The sequence below is a fragment of the Geospiza fortis genome, unplaced genomic scaffold (genome assembly GCF_000277835.1).
Source record: "Geospiza fortis unplaced genomic scaffold, GeoFor_1.0 scaffold40, whole genome shotgun sequence".
Classification (NCBI taxonomy): Eukaryota; Metazoa; Chordata; class Aves; order Passeriformes; family Thraupidae; genus Geospiza; species Geospiza fortis.
The window spans coordinates 27,293,188-27,316,748 of NW_005054297.1; the positions used below are offsets into that span (position 1 = coordinate 27,293,188).

A 23,561-nucleotide genomic window follows, 5' to 3' on the forward strand; every position below is an offset into this window, starting at 1 on the left:
AGGAGTGGATGCACAAAAGTGCTTGTTATAGAAAAATCTGAAGCTTTCCAAATCATACTGACCCAGCTGTGCCCAGAGAGGGTTATACGGGTGGGATTTTGCCAGCATGTTGACAGACTGGGATGTGCGCTTCTCAGAGAAAGCCTTGATGGGAGGATGGTCAACGGGCATCACTGTTGGGACCCACGCCAGGTGATATGTCAGCACTGCGGTCAGCAAAGCAGCAAAGAACCTAGGAGGGAAAAGAAGTTTAAAAAAGCATGTCCAAAGTAACACCAGCAAAAGCACACCCCATTAAGTGCTTTGAACTGGGAAGCACAAAAGCTTTTTCTTAAAAAAAAGGGAGTGGGGAAGCTTACTGATTTTTGTTGATCTGTTCTATCAGAAAGGTAAATTCTTTAAGAAAACGTTGGCATAGCTGATTCTTTTCCAGGGTGCTGGACATCATATTAAGCCACACAGGCTCTGCAATCCTTGGAACAGAATACAGGTTCCAGATGGTAACTCTGCCCAAAGAAAAGTCCCAAAAAGTCAGTGTTAACGCACACATCTCAATTCTGCAAATAAATATAAGTAGCCCCTTTCCTCTTCTGTTGTCCAGATTATAATTTGCTGCTTTTTTTTGTAAGATCTAGGAGACTAAACTGGAAGACTTTTTACTCTTCCAGTAATAACCAGTGTTCAGAACACTAGTCTGTTCAATTCATATTATCAGTAACACAGTGTCTTCGTATGAATTACATACTTGGCTTCCCTTTTTTGCATTCCCATGTGAATTTTATTCAGTGAAATCATTCAGAAATAAATTTGAGGGGAAGAAGAACCCATTCTATTCATTGCACAGATTTAATTTTACATTCCAGATATTACAGAACCTCCATTCCGTTAAAGCCTTCTCTCTCTCCTGGGCTGATTTTCTCTGCCTTTGACCATTCCTTCCTTTCTCAAGTACAGAAAAGAGAGCTTTTGACTGCAACTTTCTTGCCAGTTACATTGTTCAACATCCATGGCTAGGAGTAGACACATCTATCTGCCTGAGTACATCAATCCACCCAACTGCACAGTCATCAGCAGAAGCCAGCTCTTGATGAGATGTTTAGACTTTAACTGACAATCCCAGGAACATATGAGTGCAACAGAACTACTTCCATTCTCATTTGGAAAATGGCTGAGCTGGTTTGCTAAAGTTTTCTGAAAACATTTCCCCAACAACCAATGCAGAAAATTCATTCACACTAACTGCAACACTGTCTAAAATACAAGACCTTACATTCAGTTGCTTATAACTGAAAGTGACAAATATCTTTCATGGGGCATGACAAGTGCTCTCCTTGTAATTCAGAATTCCATCAACTCACCTGAATTCTCCCAGGGCATCCATGACACGGCTGATATAAACCTGCACTCTCTGGCTGGATTCTGCTATTTTTCTACATGAGATCATGGCCTTGATTAAAGTTAAAGACACAAAACAGCTGCTTAAAGGATTCACATTCTTCATCTTTTTAAACTTCATTAACATGTCAAAATAACTAAGATCTAGCCCCAGTCCTATACAGCCACTCAGGACAGCACAAATGCCAACCTCCCTCCACTTCATAGGAGACCAATCCCTAATACTGGACAAGGGGAGAGAAGAGAACATTTCTGAGAGGAAGAAGAGACAGCAAGACACAAATATTTTGTGTCTCTCTTTAAGACACTGCATGAAAGGACAGAGTACCATCATTTCCACAGTCTCTAGGGAGCCAAGAAAACCTCAGAGTGAAATATGGCAAGAACGAAGGAAAAACCACCCATACCATAAAACGCTCCATTCTAATTCTGTCTAGAAAAGAAACTGCACCTCTTTCAGCAAATGCTGAGTTCCTACACTGGGCTCAAGCTCAAGACTGCATGTGTAAGGAGGGAGGCAAGCTTGAAACCACGCACCTTCTCCCACTCTTCATGTATCAGATTCTAGAATACTTCATTCTGATTGACATTTTTCTACATTATGCCAAATTAGTATTCTGTACCTTTTCTATTGCATATTTCAGCTTGTTCATGTGAGACTCAAAAAGAGGAAAGTGAGAGAAAAAGAAATCCTGGAAGTTTCTCTGAGCTTCTTCTTTTTCAGGCAGAGAAAAGATGATGCTGATTGCAATTTTTTTCCTCCGAACCATAGCAGGATTGGAGCTGCAGCTTTCATCAGCCATACTAAACATTTCTTCAGTGGACCTGTAAGACAGATTTGTTAGGACAGTTACCTGTGTACTGAGAGAGAATTCAGCTTCTATCCATAGCTCTCTACATAGTGGAAGGTAACTCATTTGTAGGACTCCTCTGACTAACTACATAAGGCTTTGCTGTCACATGTTTCTGAACAGAGGATGCCTGACATTTTGATGGATAAGTCCTGTGTTTTTTCAAATAGGAAGAAGACAATCCCCAGAGAGGCCTGGTGTGAACACTTTCCTCTGAAACAGAACTAATAGATTCCCTCCTGGCTATAACATTGAGGGAGACGAAGAAAAGGGAACAGAGATACATCACACAAACTCATAACAAAAAAGCTTAAAGGTAACTTCGGAGCTGTGAACTGCATCCAGCACTCGAGCTCCTCTCTAGGTGCTCAGCTACATAATTATGATGCTCTTGAATCTGGACTGTTGCTCATGAGGGAAGTTGGGAAACATAACCCATACTATCTATATTGTTCTGGCATCTTAAGATGGATGTTTGCATACAAAATAAAACTTTATATTTTAACTGAAGACAAACCACCCAGTAATTACTGTAAAAACACAAACTTAATGCCTACAAATACATGTTTGCCCAGCTCAAAATTGTGTAGACTTTAGCTTAGAAAGATTTGTTTTCTGCTTAAAGCTATAAAAAAATACCAGAAAGAAAAAAAACCACCCATCCAGTGGCTATTTTACAACCATTATTATTTCCCCAAGTTCTGCTTATTTCCTCGAGAGTGCTGCCACATTTCTTTCAACAATTGTCTCTTCTCAATATTACACATGGGTTGCTACTAGGATCAATACTGCCCAATGTTTTGATTATGAGCCTGGCCTGTGGACCAAAACACACCTTCAGTGAATTTGCAGATAATGTCAAATGGGGGGGAAATGGTCAATCAAGGGGATGGCAGTGTCCAGAAAGGCTGTGGAATCTCTATCCTTGGAGTTTTTCAAGACTTACTCAAGAGTCAAGTTCCACAGACACCTGATGTAAATTCCAAGCTACTGCTTGGCACAGGCAACTGATTTGGATGATACCCACAAGTCTCAGCCCAGCATAATTTTCACTGTGATTATACAAAAGGGTGAAAAATCCCTCACCCTGTTCTTCTATAAATACTAGCCTTGCAGCACTAGATATTGATACTGCTGAATTAACAAAATTATTATTTTTTCTTGCTTAAAGAGTCTTGATAAATTTAACTGAAAAAAACACCATATATATATAAATATTATGTGTATACATAAATAAGTAAAATAGTATGGAAAAAATGTCTGTTGTAAGGAATTTCAACTGAATAATGGGTTTTAATCTACTGAGAAATCATAGGAGAAAAGGGTAAAAAGACATAAAAGCCATGGAGACATTCTGAGCAGCACTCATCTGGAAATAGCTGGGTTTTAGAGTTTCTTTTAAGTTAAGACTGCAATACCAGTGAGTGGTAATTAAAAGTTTGAAGTCTTTTCATATCAGAAGTATCTTGAAATGAAGTCTGTAATATTTATAGAACACTACAAAGCAATTAACAAAAGGAAAGACTCAGGGCTAAGCATTCATTCTTAGTCCATTCTAAAAATACTTAGTTTACAGTTTAATCGGTTTGACAAAGTTAAATATACAAAAAATTCTAATCACAGAGGTATGAGTCCATGAACACAGGATAAAACAGACAATTAAACCCCAGCAAAAAAAACAGCTTGTGGGAAAACAGAGCTCAAGACAAAAACATAACCTCATCTGAACTTCAGGAACTTGCATACAGAGACAAATTCCCAAGGAAGTCAGCAAAGGATGGTCAGTCAGCATCTAAGAAACATCACAAGCTTTTGTACTGCTTCCCAGGAACAGAAATTGAGGAATTTAGGTCTGAGAGAGAAGCCTTTTCAACAAAACTGCTAATCTAGCTTGCTTGCCAATCGACTATGTGGACTTCCAATGAGACATCTCAATTTCTTTGAGCTATTGGCCTAAAACATCAATCAGAGAGACTGTAGAATCTTGGCTGTAACAACCTGGCGTGCAAACTCTGTAGAAATGAAGTATTCAACCAGAAGCCTACTGTTTCTCTAGCAAGTAACCAGAAAACAAGTATCTGAAGAGGCCTTTTGGCTTAGAAAGAATCCCAGTTCCAGAATAATTCTAGACAGTAAAAATAATGATCTGCTGTTTCCAGTATCTTTCCCCAGCACAGGTTCTCCAGTGGGAAAAAAAACCAACAACCCTGCTCCAGCCAGTGAATAAGCAGCCCAAAGAGGCTTTCCTCTAGACAATTTGTAACTTTCAGAACACTTTGCAGAAATTTATATTTGTGAAAATTTGGCTGCTTCTTAAACTGGGCTGAAATGATCTTATTTATCCTAGATGTTTTAACCTTTTTTACATGGGTTGCTCTCAGCCTTTTTTATTTAGGAAAAAGTATTTCAGTTTACTTAAAGCAACCAGTTTACTCTCAACTGCAAGTATGATTTAGACAGCACAACTGCTACTTTAATACCGTGGCACAATCCTTCATATTAAAAATTATTCACTAAGAATATCTAGAAAAAATGCTGCAAATGTTGATTTACACTAGGAAAAGGTTTTCAAATGAGGTTTAATTTTTATTTTTTACTGACTACATATTTTAACTGGCATCTTCTATGCTTCTCTTAACTGAAAAGGGAGAGAGGTCAAATAGCATGAATTTCTTGTAGGTCTCCACTAATTCCATTCTGTCTCCGGGTACAGGTGGATGAGTACAGAGAGAGGATAATCAAGAACCATTTGCTATTTTGCAAATGACAAGGAAAGAATTTGCTTATTAGCTATGAAAAGTCTGCTGCATTCCATGCTTTGTTATGCCACTGAGCTACAAAAGCTAATAAAATTCCAAAACAGAAGCCAAGCATTTTGATCACAGTTTTTTTTTCCTTCCTGTTTTGGCAGAAGTCACATCAGGAACATCCTGTACCAGCCAAGAGAGTCGTCATGGGCTATTACTCCAAAATTTCACTAACTGCTCACTGGTCAGACTTCATCATAGCATAAGGTCATTATGGCAGCAGTGCTGTTACAGTCCCTTTCATCTCAACAGGATGCTCTGTTCCTTCAGAAACAATTTAATTTATTTTTCAGAATAAGGTTTCATACACAGCCTATACTTTCACACCATATTAACACACAGTCTATGTATTCAATAAAAATACTTATATTCCAAATTGGGCTTTGAAGTTCACGTTCAGCCAAAACTTCATCTTTTTTTATACTGGCAATCTTATGTAACATACACAGAAGATAGACTGAGTCGAGAGCATTTAATAACAGGGTTTGTGCTTTTAAAGAAAAGAGGCTTAAGCTCTCAAACACTTGTTGTAAGAAGAAAGGTGCTACACTCACCATCTGGGAATAATTCCATTCTCTAAACTGGTTGTCTGACTTCGGAGCCAGCGACGTTGATAGCTGCTAGAAGATGATGATGAAGAGCTTGGAGATGGAAAAGGAGTAACCAGAAGACTGCTCAGAGATGCTATGAAGAAAGCAAGAAACCCCACATACAATGAATCACAAAGAGTGCTGGTTAAATACTGTTCTTCATACTCTAACAATAATTTCTCACAAATATTGCTCTTGCTTTCTGGTATTTTTCACACAATTCACTTGCAATAGAAGAGACAATTATTTAAAATAAATCTTGCTGCTTGAGGACATTCATTTGTTATAAAGTAGGAGATCGTCCCTACTTAAACATACTAAAATGTATCTTATTCTCATTAAAAGTGTTCTGTCCCATGAGTTGTTGCACTCCCATTACAACAGACAGGATGACTTCTGGTCTTCATTTTCCTATTCAGTGTAAAAAGCCACCTCTCTTCATTTGCTCTAGTAAAGGCTCCAACCAGTTCTTCCTCCAAATTATAAACTGGTTGAGAGCCCAGAACATGGTGGCTGTAAACAAAGAATATAATTGCAAATATTTTTGTATAAAGGCTTGGGGCAAATGCAGAAGGCAAACCACCTAGCAGATAAAAACAATTATGGATTTACAGGTCATGAGGTGTCTATATTTCAGGTGAATCACTGCAGCCAAGAACTGTAACAATTACAAAAGCAGGCAAACAAGATAGACAGCAGATACCTGACCGAGCAATGCCGCTGTCTCTGTCCTCATTTTGTCCTCTGCTAGGCATATCAACAGGTGTGCTGTGTGCTAAAACAAACAGAGCAGATCAACAGAAAATATTACATAATTCATCATACTATTTGTCAGTATTTAAAAAAAATATTTAAGTTTAAAGGTCATACACCAAAAAAATTACATCCCGTACTGTTGCTCAAAATCAGTAGGGTGTGAAGAGAGGTGGCAGCAAACAGTAGCCTATGCTGAGTATCATGCTACCACAGGAAGGTTATTTGCCCAAATGTAAAAACATCTCTAAGGAGCTTAAGAATATGAATACAGTCTGCATTATCAGAAATCAGATATACTTTGAAAGTGAGGGCTGGTGGTATCCTCATCACTCTTGATAAACTCTGAGTATGCAAGACTGTCCTTTGACACAGGTTAGGATCAGAATTAAATAGTCTAGCACAAGGTCCATTAAAAGCTTCTGTTTCACTTGCTGAGCTGAGATTTACTGTCCACAAAGCCTCACAATAAGAAATACTCAGTGTGTCAGATTATATCGAAGTGTTAGTAGTGCAGAGTAACTCAAATTGTAGAGCATGCAAGATTTGCAAAGGCTGTGAAGAAACTGCATTGGTATTTCAGTTCACATTTTTGCAATTAACAGAAGTAATGGGGCCTGAGATCTACCCACCTGCATGGATCATCATTCTGCCTGTAAAAAGAAACTTTATGCAGCCTAAAGTTTTGACAATTAAAGAAATTAATATCGCTTAAGGAAAAAAACCCTTAAAGCCTCCCAGACTTAGCTCAAGAATTTTGAATGTCTCCCACCAAATTAAGAAGTAGCAAGAGATCAGAGAAGAAAAAGCTGTACACCAGCAAGACACCTGCATGTTAGCAAGAAACCAGCACCAAGCCAGGAAACAGAAGTTCTCTAAGAAACATAAGGGCTAATTCATCTTTAAAAGACTGCATAAAATATCCTTAAAAGAAAACACAATAATTTAGCTTAGCCATCTTTCCAGAACACATATTTTTAAGTATATACCAGATACACCTGTTGTCACTATTTCAGCCCTCTGTTTCTAGAGACTAATTATGCATGTCCTGCAAAGATTCAGAAGGAGCTGGATTTGTGTGTGCACATGGATGGGTCACACTGTGGCTGGCATTCCACACAAACCTGCAAAGAAAGAAGCACTGCGGATGAGCCGGAGGGGACCTCCTTCAGACACACCCTGCAGCAGTTTGCTGCTACACAGCTGTAACACACCTAGGAAACAAAAGCAACGTAGAGAAAATGGAAAAAAATGAAGAAAAAAACCAAAAAAAACCCACACAAACACAAAAACCAGGCCAAATAAAAGGTAAAAAACCCAAGGAGGTGATGTACTGAGGAAAAAAAAGCCAAAACTGAATGAACAGATGGCCTCGTGTTGTCAGAAAGACACAGAACCTGGAAATATTTACCTAAATTACTTCCACTGCGACAGGTTCCCAAACCATTCTGATTGGAGCTCAGCTTTCCCAGACTGGGATCCTGGTTGATGCATTCAAAGCTATCTTGCAAGCTAAAATAGGGGGAGAAGCCAGTATTCCTTCAGAATATGATCAATAGGCATTAATATTAGCTTAAGAATTAGGTTCATTTTATAAAAAAAGAAGGCTGAACATTAACTTTAAAACCAAACCGAAGGACAAGTAGGTTTCTGAAACTGGAAGGAAGCAGGCATTTATTTTTTATATTTAAATTATTGGAAGCTTCTTTCCAAGACAGTTGGGATTCAATTTATTCATATTTACCCATTTTGGGGAGGAGGTACAACAGAACAGAAGTGGGATACGGGGTCAAAGCATTCTCAGCCTATCCCTTCCTCACCCTTCTGACAGCAGTAAGAGATGGACATTTTGATTGCCCAAAGCACCTAACCTCTGAACTTTATTGCATCTCCTGGACAAATTAGGAAGCAGAAACTTGGAGATTTTTTTTTAAATTAAAAACTTGGCTGGCCTAACTAGGATCTATTAAGAGAATTCTTCTCCACAGCTGCCTTCTCGATTTTCTACCAGAACTACAGAAGGAGAAAGAAATAGAGACAACTGCACTGGCTGGGAAAGGAAAGAAATTATATATAAAAAAAGATGTTCTTACTTATTGTTGCTTCCACTGAAGCTTCCTACCCTGGCTGAGAAGACTTTACTTATCATCAGCTGTGGGGGAGAGCTGAAAGGATAAACAGCCATTTACTTCACTGAGTCATCAATTCCAAGTGCCTGACAAGACAGTGCATCACAGAAAAGGACACTCACCGTATGTAGTGAATTTTCAAGGTGGAGCCTTTGTAACTCATTGCCACTGAGCCAAACATCATTTCTCCCAGCATATTGACATCGGAGGCTGGTCTGGTGTACTACACAGACAAGAAGATGGGAACAGCAAAGTCAAAAATAACTTGGCATACTATTTCAACTTACCGTAGTGCCACAGCGATGCATTGGGAATGGAGAACAAAGAAGTTCATCTTTTTCATGAAGCAAGATCAGTGTGCACTCAGTGTGGGTTTAACACTGTGGATTTAGCAGGTTCAGCATGAAGAAATCCTGCATTTTGCTCACTAGATGAGCAGTGCTATCCTTGTTCTGGATGGATCCCCAAAGGCAAGAGAGAAAAAAAGATCATCCGCATTTCTAAAGAAATAGCTGTGTCCAGCAACATTCCCATATAACAGACTGTTTGATAAAAGCTGTAAATGTTCACAGGACTTGGATTCTGTGGTCTGGATCCCCAAAAATTAAACTGCCTTCCTTATCCAAATGAGTAAATTCACCTTCCCCATCCTTGTAGAAAACTTCTTGGAAATGTTTTTTATTGGAAAATTATTTGTGATTATACTTAGAAATGCAGTCTTCAGATCAGTTGTTATTTTGCTTCAAAGACTGATCATCAATAGCAAATACAAAGAGAAGTTTGTTAATGCTGAAGAAAATAACCTTTCAGTTAAATATCATCATTTTCTTTTCCCACCATAACCTATACATCCTTCAAACTTCATTTTTCTAGGTGAAATGCTAATGCTTTTACTAAGAAAGAGACAGGGTACTTAAAATTTAATGTTATAGTAAGACAGACTAAAGGGATTCTTAATAAACTATGTTCAACAGCCTCTTCAGAACTGACCTGAACCACAAGCACACATGAACAGAGAACAGAATAGTGCTTTTTACAACCTTCTTATGACAAAATGCTATTAGATATTTCACAACTCCTTGAAAGGTAAGACCAAGATAGACTAAAAGGTTAAGATGCACCCACATATATTTTTATTCTACAACACTTTGAGGATAGAGTAGATCTGAAGGTTCAGATTAAGCTGTAATGTAATGGAAGACAAAGTCATTCAATGCATCTAAGCACAGGCTTTAATAAACAAACTCCTTCAGTAAAATGGAAAAATAAAAGCAACAACATAACAAATATTACCTGATACTTCGGTATCTGTTCTTTGATATTTTGCATACAGCTTACAGAGGGACTATGGGAAGAAACATTGTTGTTCCCATTGCTTGCTTGGCAGTTCTTTGCAGAGGTCTTTACAGAAGCCTCATCGGCCATTTTCTATGTTAAAACAGAACAATGTGATAAAAAGTAAATCTGAGAACTCCCATTCTAAACATATCATCACAAGAATCTCCTTAAAACTACAGGAAAGCAACAGAAATAAAGAATACTCTTATTTGGTTCAAAAAATATGTATCAGTTTTAAAATATTTTTAAAATGCCAGCATCAGAGCAAGTGGAGAACTGCTCTCAACATTCACACTGTCAGACAGGTTTTCATAGTATCACATATAATCAGAGTAATCAGATTCACAGGAAGATCATTCCCAATTGTTATGAATTACTCTTTGTAATATTTGCCAAAATTTATGTAAACAAAATCTCAGTTCATGGGTTTCTTACAAACCAATTCCTGTGATCATTTGCACAATTAATCACTCAAATTGCATATAACTTTTGCTCCCCAAATGATTAACACACTTCTAAAACAGAAGAACAGACAGCAAAAATAAGGGATGGATAATCCATTACTTGGTAGAATTAGCAGGTTAAAGACAAACAATGTATGTGAATACTCAATGTGAATAAGCCCTAGTGTATTTCAGAAAAACACACAGTAAACACACATACACTCCCTTGACTTCAATTTAAACAGGACTGAGTTTGAAAGTAATTCTGTCTTAATTTTAAATGAATCAAGTTTTAGTTTTGGCGTTTGACAACAACCAAATACTCAAAATTATTTTTAATATCCATGTGTTTTTGCATGGCATTCAAAGTACTATGGCTGTTTTAAAAGGGTACTTAGATTAGTGAGTGTCTAGAAAACAGATTATAGCCTGTATCATGTGTTATGAGGGAGGTTATAATCTGTTTTATGTCAGTGTTGCACAGAGAGTTTCTGGTAGGACATTTTGTAGTTAACTTTTAGCTAAGGTATTCAAGCAAGTGGAATAATTTGAGTATTTAAATGAAGTCAGAAATGCATTTTTTGCTAAGATGCTATTGGTTTTAAAACAACTTTAAGATACTTAGTAATGACCTTGATTTTGGGCAGGGGGTGGGGGAAGAGGGGAAGCAAGATTAACAAGCAGTCTGACCCATTTACGCTCTTAAGTAGATGATCAGACATCAGCTGATGATGCTCATCAGTCTTACTGATTCAGCACAATGGCATATTTACAGTGTGACCAAAATACAGACTGCTGCTTTTAAAGCATCTTCATAACTAAATCCTACAAGTTGTGACTGTTCTTCTATGGCTTATACAGATGTATATATATAGCTCTGCAACAAACCATGTTAGTCTAACAAGCTAAAGCTGTTGGTTCTAAAAAAACTTTCAAAACAAACAAAAATTAGAAATAATTTAATGTAGAAGAGAAACAGAGGCAGTGGGGAAAAAAGCCAAGCAAAACCACCACAAAACAGAAAACACTGTTGGTTTCCTGATCTTAAAATGACCTAAGTTTGTTGAAAGCTTTACTCCACAATTAGTGTGCTTGGAGAAAAGAAAAAAAACTTGCATCTTGACGGCATCTGCTCTTGTTCTATGTGTCACCAAAACTTACATGACCATATATACCGCCATGTGTCATGCTTACGTGGTTAGCCAGTGAAGTTGTTTTAATTCACATAAAGACAACAGCTTTACTACTCCAAACACCAAAGGAAAAAAAGCACCTTTAGACACATGGTGGACATCACTGAAACAGATTGCACAGCCAGGGCTAACAACAAAAAGCAAACAGTCAACATTAGAAAGGCTGAAGAAATCTCAATTTAAAGGTAAATAGATTTATCTGCCTGAAAGCAAATCTGGATTGTTACATTTGAATACCATATTTATATTATAAATACCAGATATGTTCATAGGCTTGCTGTAACGATGCTTGTTGCAGCTATCACAATGAAAGATCACAAGATTAAGTTAACACTGTGCTATTAAAAGAACTACTTTTGGAAAAGTAAACAAAAGAGCAGTAGGACAACAGCAGAATGAAAATTTCATACCTGAACCACAGCTTCATCAATTTTGCGGACTGCTTTGGAATCAAACAAGACCTGTCTGCCTCTCCTCTCACAGTCTTGGTAAACTATCAGGCGGATTTCATTCAAGTCCAACTCCGAAGAGGACCAGCTACAGATTAGAAACAGAAGATATTAAAATAGTGTGCTTATTTTGCAGGTTCATTTAAGTGAAGAAATGGGTATTAGGCAAATATATGTTTTATTTAGCATTTACAGAATCCAGGCTGCAAATCACATAGCTCCAAGCAAAAAGGAACTCCAAAGAAGTGTCTAAGCTCAGTGTCACTGACAGAGGCAGGCAAAGCCAGACCAATTTTCATCCAATCTTCTTCCAAAATTTTCCAGAAAGAGAACACAAAACTTTGTCTCAGCAATCTGCTCCAGGCTTAACTACTATTATTCTCTTCTCTGTACACACCTGGATCATCCTTATTATAAGGCAAGCGTACTATTTTATGCAATACTCCCAGTGGCAATAAAACACAGTGGATTACCATCCTCTCTACTGCAGTCTTTCAAAAGCACAAGGCTTACATCCTCTCTCTTCCTTCTCTAAACAACACAAACTTAATTCCTATTGACCTATTCCTGACAATGTAAGTTAAGATTTTCCCAAAGTTTAAGCCTTGCAGCGGATAGACAAGGTTTTATGTTGTTCCATTCTTCTTCCCCCTTTTCTGAGACATTTTAGGGGTTACAGAGTAGCCATTGATTACTGAGACTTGATGTCCAGCAACAATAAAAATAATTTAGTACATGAAACCAAGATACTTGAACTTCAACCTGAAGCAAAACAATTCTCTCAAGCCAGAATCTGCCCATTCTTCAGAGATACAACATGACGAACACGACCTGCCTCATTGCACTACCACAGAGGCTGAGAAGCCAAAGAGATTATTGCGGCAATCACAAGAAACCTCATTTTCTAATTCCAAAAGTAGTCAGTCTACACATCAGAGCATGGAGATTTGCTTGGCCTCAGCTTTAGCTACAGAAAACACTTCCAGGTTATGTAGCTGGCAAGCTGAAATCAATGGAAAAAACCTACTACTGCATGAAGCAGTGCCACAGAGCACTGATGCTCAGCCTCACTGCCCCAGCCCTGACCTGGATGGACTGCACCTGGGGGGTGAGAGTACAACTGTTATTAATAGTTGTTGGTTTAACAAACTGCATAACAGACTTCAGTCAAGGCCACACTGATCTTCCACCCAAAAAGAAGGTTTCATTTAGGAATTTCCCCAAACTGTGCTTTACAGAAATGGAAGGCAGATAATTGAGAGAAGAGCATAAAACTCCTATACAGATGAAAGACTAGAATTTATGAAGCTATTTCTTTTATTCCATGCTCTGTCAACATCCACAAATCAGTGAGGTAAACACTATCAAAACCTGCTAGAGTCAGGATAACTGCTTTAGAAGTACACTTGCAGACTTGTGATTTTAAAATAATTTTAAGTAAAGCCAGCTTAATTTCTTCTTTGTGCTATTTCTACGTAGCTAAAAAAAAAGCCTAAATAGACATCTTTTTCAAACCTGAAAGAACTCAATCTGGAGGTCTGTTTTTAAACATCTTGGGGCAGAATAAGCCAGATACCTATCTCCACCGTAAGTTACTCTAATACAAGTATGCTGTATGCATGTAACATACAAGGTCTCCCATCATGGAATGATGCTAAAGGCTGTTTTGCCATCCACAGTGAGGAAACTTCTTGACCTGTATGTAACATGTTGCCTCCAGAACTGCTGAGAGCACCAGACAGATTTCTTTTCAAGCCTTCCCTTTCAAAGGCAGTCACAGCATCATGTTAACCTACATGAGACCAGACCTGATACCATTGTTGATAGTTGCCCAACAAATTTCTTACACACCTTGCTTACACAGAGAGCTGTAACTACACCATCTGTGTAAGAAGTCTGTTACTAGTTTCTCAGCCCACTGCCTATGCAATGGTATTTCAAAATCCAGTTATACTGAATGCAAGAGAAGTCAGAGCCATCCATACACTTCACCCTAGCCTGCCACATGAATCTGATACTCTTCAGAACCAGATACCCCAATATCTCTTCAGTTACACAGCTATCTATTTACTTACTTGCTGCAACAGACAACCTGAAGTAACTATGCTGTTTCCTTAAAAAGGCTGCAGGTCTTTCCTTCCTTTAACAACAAAGAAAAGTTACATCTCTATGGCTTTAGCTTAAATTCTATGCAAGAGTAAAGCCTTATTTATCTCCATGACTGGCACAGCAGCATCCATACTTCAGACCACAGACTTGCAAGTCTAAACTGAGAAAGATTCATTTCAGACACAGAGTGAGCCAATTTAGACCTGCGTCTGCCCACTGATGCAGGGTTGCATGCAGGCTGGGTTGCATGAATTCAGGTTTCCTTATGAACAAATAAACTCTCCCTTATTACGCACTATGGCAAATCTCATGTTGTTCATGCAGTGCTGACTTCTGTCTAAGACATGAACTGGATTTTATGTTAAAGAAGAAGCCAACTTAACAGCCTTTTCCACACAACATGCTAGAATTAAAGATTGCTGCAATCTGCCAAAACTACAAACAGATTCTTTAATACCAGCCAGCACCAAGCTAAGAAATTACACAAAATCTATCATACAGAGCTTTACGTTACTAGCAAACCAAATCTAGGGAAGTAACTTCAGATAGTGCTTCTTATAGTTCTAACGAAATATCAAACTTATGTTTTAATGATGCCATTGCTTACAGATGCATTTCCTGCAGCAGACCTACCGATTACAGAAGAGATCCTCATTTGATAACATCAAGCATATCTATAGGCAATTTATACAGGCATACAAGTCCATGTAGCCTCATTACTTCCACATGGAATCCAGCAGCAGGCCCAAGACTAGTCATATGACCAGGATGCCCATCACAAAAGCTGATGAGCACTGCTTACAGCACTTTCACCCTTTATTGTTTAAGCACGGTTATGTAACACAGCTCCCCCAAAACAGGGACAGCAGGAGTATTCAGTCATCTCCAAAAAGCAGAGTGTTGAAGAATACAGACAGTATGCAGACTCATTGGTCAGCTCTGTTTTCACATGCATAAAAACCAAAACCCCAAAATGTTACTTCCTTATCTCTAGATCAGATTATTGCTTATTTAGCAATGCCAGGTCCTGCACATTCTTAAAAATCAGCTGAATTAACTAAATGAATATGATCTTGTGTATATGTTCACTTTTCAGATTAAATGTGGCTGTTCTGACTAAACATGTTTTCTAATTTGACCACAGAAGTAAGAGCATCACGTCTTTTCACCCCTTTTTGTAACTATGTGACCCTTGCTGTTACTTGTGTCTGCGCTGGTAATTGTTGGACCCTCCCATAAACTGAATTCTCTGCAGCAACAGAAGTCTGTCCAAGCACGTGAAAGCGGATCAGAAACATGGTTGGAGAAAGGAAGAAGTAGAAGGCACCTGAAGGAAGGAAAGTAGAAAGGAAGAAGTAGAACCTGTACCTCTTGGTGGCAGCATGACTTACACTCACTCACTTCGTCCATGGAACTATATACCTTTAGGAAAGGGCACACAGAAAATGTTCCCAATCCATTCCAAGTAAGTATTGAGGCTAGTTGGGATGTTAATTGAGTTTTCTTGTTCCCAAGTCAGTTGTCTGTCTGCTTAGTGAGCTGACTCCCTAAGGGGAGCCAGTTCCAAAAGGACTTAAAAGGCCAAGGCCAGAAGAAGGGAAAAAAAGGACAAATGCATGATGCCAAAAATCAGAAAAAGAAGTGGCTCCTTCAACACTATCAGTCTGTTTGAGCAGCACAGATTACCTAGCCTCACCTTCAGATTGTACCTTTACCGTAGGTGGAAGATGCTAGAACTAACAAACACTATCTTCAAGTCAAAATAAATAAACCAAATCAAGCTGTGCTCATATGACAGTAGAACCAGGTCTACCACACATACTAAAATGCTATGGAATTTTTTTTATTTTTTGAAAGGAAACCACAAGTTTGAAACAGCTTATTGATATCCTGAAAAGCTCTGTCCCCAGAGAAGCTTAAGCTTGCTTTATTTTCTCCTACACATGCCACTTTCCTTTGGTTTTTTCAACATTTCTTCAATTACAGTTATGAGACATGGAGGCAAGATTGCTCGTACTTCGGGGAAAGCAAACGTGTTTGTTCCAGGAAAAAATTCACAAAAAATTTGTCTTATTCTGCCCTGAATAAATACTTTCAGTTAATATAGATCTCCAAACTCTAATGTTTACAAAGAAAGCTTTTGCTTCACCTTTATAATTATCAGCATGCATGCAATAACTGAAGAGTGACCTATTCATTTATATTCAAAAACTACTTCAGCTGACCTTAAACTGTTTTTGAAAGTGACTAACCCCTCACTCCTCCAGTGCAACATCCACAGGCTAGAGAACCAAACAGACTGAAACATCTGTGTATAGTTACCTATATTTTTCTGCTTCTTAGCCCAGCAATCCTGAATGTATAATACTAATTCTAAGACCCTTGGGTGCCAGAATTTGGAAAAAGCCACACTGAACCTTATTTTTAACACAGCTACATAGCTATAAAGAGTCAGACACTGGAGACGTGCTGGCACATGTCTGAAAAGGACAACACAAAAGCTAAATAAATACTATTCCCCCTTCAGATTACTCTGATGTAATGCTCGAATTAGAGGTAATTTACAAGCAGAGGGTTCCCCTCTCTGTTCTTTCCCCACTTCACAGCATTCTCTCCTGTCAGCGCCGCACACTGTTAGTACTTGACCCACTAACATAGGACGTGGCAAAAAAAAGTCAAAGAGGGGAAACTAGAAAGAGAAGGTAAGATTATTTAACCTTAATTGAAAAGAAAGGCAATTACCCTTTATGCCTCAGTTTGCATATACATAAATCTCACACATCAGAGTCAAGTATGTCGGTTCGGTTTCAAAAAGGAAGGACTTTGTGGAGTTTCAGTCATCATCATCATCAAGAATAAGTTTCTAACAGAACTTTTTCAATTATTTACAAAATAGCCTTTCAGCACATGATTATAAATATAGTGTTACATAAAAATGTCCTTTCTTTGTCAAAAATCATATACATCAAAAAAGTTACATGCATACCTGTTTTGCAGCAGTCTGGTCACTTTGTTGGCATAGCTGACACTTTCGTCTCTCAAAGACTTTCTAATTCTTTCATCCAATTTGGTACAAGAGAGATTATTTCCAAGTGGTACATCGTTGTTTCTTGTTCTTTCTATTCGTCCCCCAGTGCCATTTGCAGTTTTTGGTGTACCCCCACACATTTTCTTAGCTACAAATCCTCTTGTAAAGCTCCCTCAAAGAAACTAAATACCTGCTGAAGAGAAACAGCCTCAAGCAAGTTTCTTCACTATCGATCAACCATTAACAACGGTAATTTACCATCAGCTTTCTTCCCTATAAAGGAACACAGTCTGCCAAATTTCCAGCTGGGGAAAAAAAAGGCAAAACGATCTTCATATATTCTATAAGCCATTAATACAAAAGGACAGCTGTAGCTAATGTAGTTCTGCAATTATTCCAGACAGAACAGACATGACTTTCAGGTTTCAGAAGCCATCGCAGACTTGCTCTTGCTGCTGTCAGAGGTTTTCCTACTAAGCCTGGTGCAAAGCTGTAGCAGATACAACAGCTAATATTGACTTTAGCTATGTTTGTTTCCTGGTATGTGATTTAGGTAGCTGGCAATTATGTAGTCACAAGACTGAACCATATGGCCTCTTAAAAAAAAAAAAAAAAGCATAGTTGCTTCTGCAGTGACTCGCCCTTAGTTGCAAGGTTGTTCTAACACTGGCTACAACACCCTGTTAATGGCTCTCATGTGAGCGAGTGTCATCTGACAACCCCTAGCAACCTCGTATAGCTTAGGAGCAAGTAAGAATCTGTCATCATTGCCATATGGTTATCAGTTTAAAAAACCCCACTACCAGCACCAAGAAACATGCTAGACATTCTGCACTGTATTGCCTTTATTTCCAAGGGCAAATACTACTCACACTTGGACAAGAACTTGGCACTAGTACTTTGAAAAATTTCTTGAAAAAGTATGAAAGAAAACAATGAGAAAGGGTTGTAGACTACAAGTTGCTTGATGAGAATTTATAGTCACGTGCCTCTTAAAATAATTCAATAACAGTACTGATGACAAAAATATTTAATAAAATACTCCTGACCAAGTAAATTTAAATTTTTGAACAGAACAAAGGAATCAGACCACAGAAGACAGAATATCATTGAGTCCAACTCCTGGGCCCACACAGGAGCATCCCCAAGAGTCACACTTCTGCCCCAAAGTGTTGTCAAATGCTTCTTGAACTCTGTCAGGATTGGTGCTCTGACCGCTTCCCTGGAGAGCCTGTTTGAGCACCCAAACACCCTCTAGGTGAGTAGCTTTTTTCTAATATGCCACCTAAACCTCCCCAGCACAACCTCAGGCCATTCCCTTGGGTCCTGTCTCTGGTCACCACAGACAAGAGATCAGTGCCTGCCCCTCCTCTTCCCCTCATGAGGAAGCTGTAACTGCAATGAGGTCTCCTCTCAGCCTCCTCTTCTCCAGGCTCAACGAACCGAACAGCCTCAGCCATTCCTCATTTGGCTTCTCCCCAAGGCCTTCCATCATCTTGGTTGACCTCCTCTGGGCACTCTCTGATATCTTAAATCTCTTTCTTGTATTGCAGTGACCAAAGCTGCACACAGGATGTTCTGTTAGGCTCTGGTAATTCTACTGCAGAACAAAGTCCTCTTCTCCATCTTTGCACTAAAATGTTATCCAGACATATCTGCTTATAATTCACATCTCTCATGAATTATGATGGGCTTTCTCCCCATCAGTAAAATTTTAAACATTTTATAAGATAACAGCCATACTGCAATTTCCCTTCCAGGTTAAAAAGGGAAAATAACTTCATTAATGGTCAACCAGACCAGCAGTAGAGTTCGAAGCAAGATTTCAAAACCCAGCACTACGTGCTACCTGCTAAATAGCACAGCACCCTTAAAATGATTTTGTAATCACAGTTAACCCCAACCTCCAAAATCTGGACCAAGGCAAAGCAAAAAACTAGAGCAAGGTTAGGTTGAACAACTTGCTCTGTTGCTGAGGGAAACCTACAGCAATAAAAAAAAACTAACTCCACTTCAATCCCCAGAGAAGTGACAAGTACTGGATCACAATTACTCCTCCTCGCAAGTATGGCAAACAAGTGAAATCTTTGGCCTGTTCTCAAGTGACTTAAATGATCTAGGAGAAGACAACTCTAGACCTCACCTCATTGAGGAAGACTACTTTAAACACCAGTGCTAGCAGTCATCTTTGAAGTGTGAATGAAATAAGTGAAATAATACACTTTGACTAAGATCAGGAAATCATAGCTTTCACTTCTGTACTACCCTTTCCCCAAACAAACCAAATTCTGGAATATTCATCAAACTACAAAATTCCCATCAGGCATTAGAACAAGGAACTCCTGTAAGCTCACTAAATAGATGTGCTTCACAACACTACTTCATCTGTAAATGCAATCATCTGTAGAATAATACAAATCCTAAAGTACCTGGAGAATTAACATGGAAAATCCACAGAACAGTTTCTAAACAACAAGAAAATACTACATAAATCCACACATGGAAAACACACACAGTCCATAAAGTAGGTAACACAGAAAATGGAAGAAAGAGTTCTGCTCTGCAGATATAATCCTCTGTGAGGCAGAATTTAATCACTCTTTTTCTAGGCTATGTGACAGCATGTCACCTGCTCTGTTTGCAGGTCATTTCCTGTCCATCTTCACTGCAAGACAATTGCCTAAACGATTTTGACTCAAGGTAACACTTTAGCAAGAAAATTTGTGGTGGGGGAAGAGAAATAAATGTACGTGATGTAGTTCAGAATAATTTTCTGTATAAGTTACAGCTGTCCACTAAAACTTAAGCACTGTTTTCAATATAAGAGAATATTTTCTGAGACCCATGCAAGGCTTTATTTTCCAAACAGCTTTTAGAAGCAGCTAGAGAAGCTTAAGGAAACAAAGTTTGAATCATACCTGCTGTTTCAGTGAGCATTTCTTTTTGCAAAACATACACTTAGCAAGATTGATACACAAAAAATGCCTAGACCCAGACACTCAGGATTAGTGCCAAAACACATATTTAAAGAAGAAGTGTAATATCTTTTGGATCGCTTAATAAAGACTTTCCCTCTTTTAGTCCATTGAACAGCTTATGGGGAACACAGGTTTCTATCCTCCCTCCTAATTTGCCTCATTTACCCAGCATTGTTTCTTCTCTTTCTGAAACCTCAGATATGGAAGAGTTGTGCTGATGCCACACCACATTCCTTTTCCACAATGACTTAAAGTAGTCCTAATATGGCAAAGCTCTATTAACCTCAGATGAACTACCTTGTTCAAGCATGATACATAGTTACTAGTTTCACACAAGTTAGGCAGGATACATTGCAGATTAGTCACGCAACAAGCGAAGGAAGGTATTATTTGGAGCACTGCTCTCTCTTCTCAAGACAAATTTTCCTGAAGAAAAAGTTCAGGTAAAGAAAAATAAAGTTCTAGGTATCAAATCACTGTACAGAAGGGTCATGTTTTTTAGGATAATTCTGTATGTTCCTCTATGAAATCCAAAACAATATTGTATATATTTGTTCATTGAAAAGCTAGAATTCCACAGATTCCTGGCTTAGGAAAGGACAATATGCTGGATTTTTGTAAGGCTGGAAGCATTTTTTCATCATCTTTGGTGCTACAAAGCAGTATCATCACAGACATGCACAAAAAATTACAAGACACACACTGCTGATAGAGGTTAACAAACAGATCTACGCAAGTTGGAGTCACCATAAAGCGCAGACATCAGCTTTCAACAAACATAAAGAGCAGCCCATTAAACCAGTGCGTCAGAACTCAACTTAGAGCTAAATTATCAGGAATCACTGCTCACAGGCTTATCTACAAGTCTGAAGTTTGGGAGTTAGCTTTCATTGAGTATCTCAGTAATAATGTAGAAATAAATAAAACCCACAATAAAATAAAACCCTAATCAAAGAAAACATCCAGCAAGTGCATTGTTTGAAGAAGGACCACAAATAGTACAGAGACAATGCTCTCAGTTGCTAGCTCTAGAAGTGGAATTCTTCATTAGCAAAGAGAAGAGCTAAAGGCTTGTAATTGCATGAAAAAAGGCATGCATTTAATTGTGTTTTACAATGGTTTTCTTCTTTCTGAATGAGGAAATGTGTCGTTTTTGTTAAACTAGTCTTTAAACAAAGAAAGGTAAAGTCTGCAGTAAGGTTAGCCTCCTAGGTCCACCACCTAGTTCTTTCCTCCACACAGAAAGCTGTGCTTAGTTTTATAAACTTTCCCATTTGCATCCCACCTTCTGCCGTCATCTCCATAGCTTCCAACAGTCAGGAGAGCTCAGCAGACCCAAAGTAAGTCAAGCATTTCGCAGAAGCTGTTTCAGAGTGATGATCTTTATCATTTCAAAGAACTGAAAATTTGCTTGTAACTTAACACTCTCTAGGATTTGACTGTGCTCCTTTCCCTGTTTATTTTTTCAAGGCACCTGCAATAACCAGCTTCCAGCTTTGACTGGAGCCAAACAGCAGCGGCCATCCGGGAGCAGGCAGTGCTGGGTCCGGCTGTGCTGCACGGCCAGGCCAGCCAGGCCACCCCAGCTCCTGCAGCACGCAGCGCTGGGTCCCAGCTAATGCATCATTCCCGTGGCACTTGTTCCAGAGGCGCCATGTGACTGGGCCAGCAGCCAGGAACACAGCTACTAAATACAGACACTGCCAAGGCACGTCTGGGAACTGCCTCTGCCAGAAAATGAGATTAAGAGAAATCCTTTATCCTGCCTCTGCCTTTCCCCACCTTCTCTTGAATGCAAGGAAGAACTATACATTGTACATCTGTCTGAAGGAGAATTCTGAGCAACAATGCAAGGCAGAATCTGGTATTTGTAGCACTGTACTAGCTCTTACTTCATTGCAATGCTGTATAAAAGTACTGACAGATCTCAGACCTTAGTATCTCCTACATAACTGAGCAGGCCAAGACAGATATCACCACACCTTAGGGTTGGTATCCTGAGGCATGGGTTTGGTTGCCTGTTCTTTCCTGTTCCTTCTCCCTCCTCTATAAAGCCCTATATTCTGTATTTTATTCTTTTCATTTAAGGAAGATTCTGTATACAGCTTTCAAACCTCTGTTCAAAGGATTATTTTCAGAATATGAAAAGAAATTATTAAGACAAAATGTTATTTATTGGACATATGTAAATACATAGATACAGAGAGACAAACAATGTCTGCTGCTTAACATTCCCTCCCCAGTTTTTTCTAGCTAAATGGATTTTTTCTGCTGTAACACACACTAACATCTTCACTCTAAGTAGCTACAAACACCCGCATGTTAACAGCAACCATTTCTTTAGAAATTTCCTCCACTTCTACTATGAAAAGGCTACATTCACAAGAGGGCTTTGTGAACTACAGAGGATGTGGCACTTTCCCAAGCTTTGCAGACAGAAGTTTAGGGTACTCTCTCCAGGGGCACAGAAAGATTGCAAATCCCCATTTCTCATCATTGTTCTGAACACGCACTCCCACTGTACAAAAGAACATGCTCAAGGAGGGCTAGAGGCAAGTGCTATCCAAGGACCCCATGGCCCTCTTCCAAGGGAAATTGCTTCAGAAGGGGTCACTTTCATCTAACCCAAAAGCACAAACTCAGCAGTATCACTTCACTTAAAAAGAAATAAATATTTACCTCCTAAATTCCTATTCTATGAAAAGATATCACATGCGCCTCTCTAACAGTGCTGTGAGTTGAAGCAGCCCAGTTTTTTTGACCAGCTAACACAATATTGGTAAGACCTCTGTAAATGGTTATGTTAAACTGTTGTAAGAAAAAGATGTGTTTTGATCCTTCTAAGACAGAGATTGCAGCTGGAAAGTTAGTCTGCAATAACCAGGAAGGGAAGGGAGAAAAACGAAGTTCAATTTTTATGAGAAAGTACTGATTTACCCAACTGGCAAGAATATGGGAAAGAACACATACACAAGTAGCCATGCTTGATCACCCAAAAGTTGATGCAGCATGAACAGCAAAGTCCATTGCTTCGGTCTAGATGAATGCCAGGAAATCCTGACTTAGATTGAATGAAGTGATAACATGGACGGATATAACGTCAGCTCCGGCATTTTTCACTAGTTATAGCCAAAAATACATTTTGCTCCTCTTGTTTTTGTTATGATAATTTGTCTATTCCATCCAAAACACTTTCCTTAACTCTCTCTTGTAGCCAACACACAGAGCAGCTTTCTAGTAACTAGAACTGAATCTTGAAGGCTTACATAGATTTATTTTCAAGTTTCACTGGAAAAGGAAGGAGGAACGCCTTGGGACCATGTGCAGAAGATCATGGCAATTAAAACACTCATACCATATACCCTCTCAATGAAAAAAATACACACAAAACCAACCAAACAAACCACAGTCTTGCACCTGACTGGCATGGGCAAACCTACCCTTGCTGCAAGCCACTATGCTAAAGACTTACGTTCTGTTTACCACAAATTGCGTAGG

General features: G+C 38.8%; 1 protein-coding gene across 3 annotated transcripts in view; it reads right to left on the reverse strand.

Moving 5' to 3' along the window:
- The window catches only part of FNIP2 (folliculin interacting protein 2), a 57,175-nt gene extending 45,143 nt beyond the window's left edge, over window positions 1–12,032 (reverse strand). For 2 of the 3 annotated variants that reach the window (XM_031060188.1, XM_031060110.1), the window contains exons 1-12: window positions 11,910–12,032; window positions 9,819–9,953; window positions 8,648–8,748; window positions 8,490–8,561; window positions 7,808–7,908; window positions 7,521–7,610; window positions 6,347–6,418; window positions 5,608–5,737; window positions 2,019–2,220; window positions 1,359–1,447; window positions 360–506; window positions 63–232 (exon numbers count right to left, since the gene is read on the reverse strand). In XM_031060188.1, the coding sequence (XP_030916048.1) occupies window positions 63–232; window positions 360–506; window positions 1,359–1,447; window positions 2,019–2,220; window positions 5,608–5,737; window positions 6,347–6,418; window positions 7,521–7,610; window positions 7,808–7,908; window positions 8,490–8,561; window positions 8,648–8,748; window positions 9,819–9,950 (1,306 nt within the window). In that variant the 5' untranslated portion in view covers window positions 9,951–9,953; window positions 11,910–12,032. The remainder of the gene's footprint in view (window positions 1–62; window positions 233–359; window positions 507–1,358; window positions 1,448–2,018; window positions 2,221–5,607; window positions 5,738–6,346; window positions 6,419–7,520; window positions 7,611–7,807; window positions 7,909–8,489; window positions 8,562–8,647; window positions 8,749–9,818; window positions 9,954–11,909) is intronic. The other variant, XM_031060153.1, reaches the window with a different exon arrangement.
- Window positions 12,033–23,561: the final 11,529 nt, after the last annotated feature.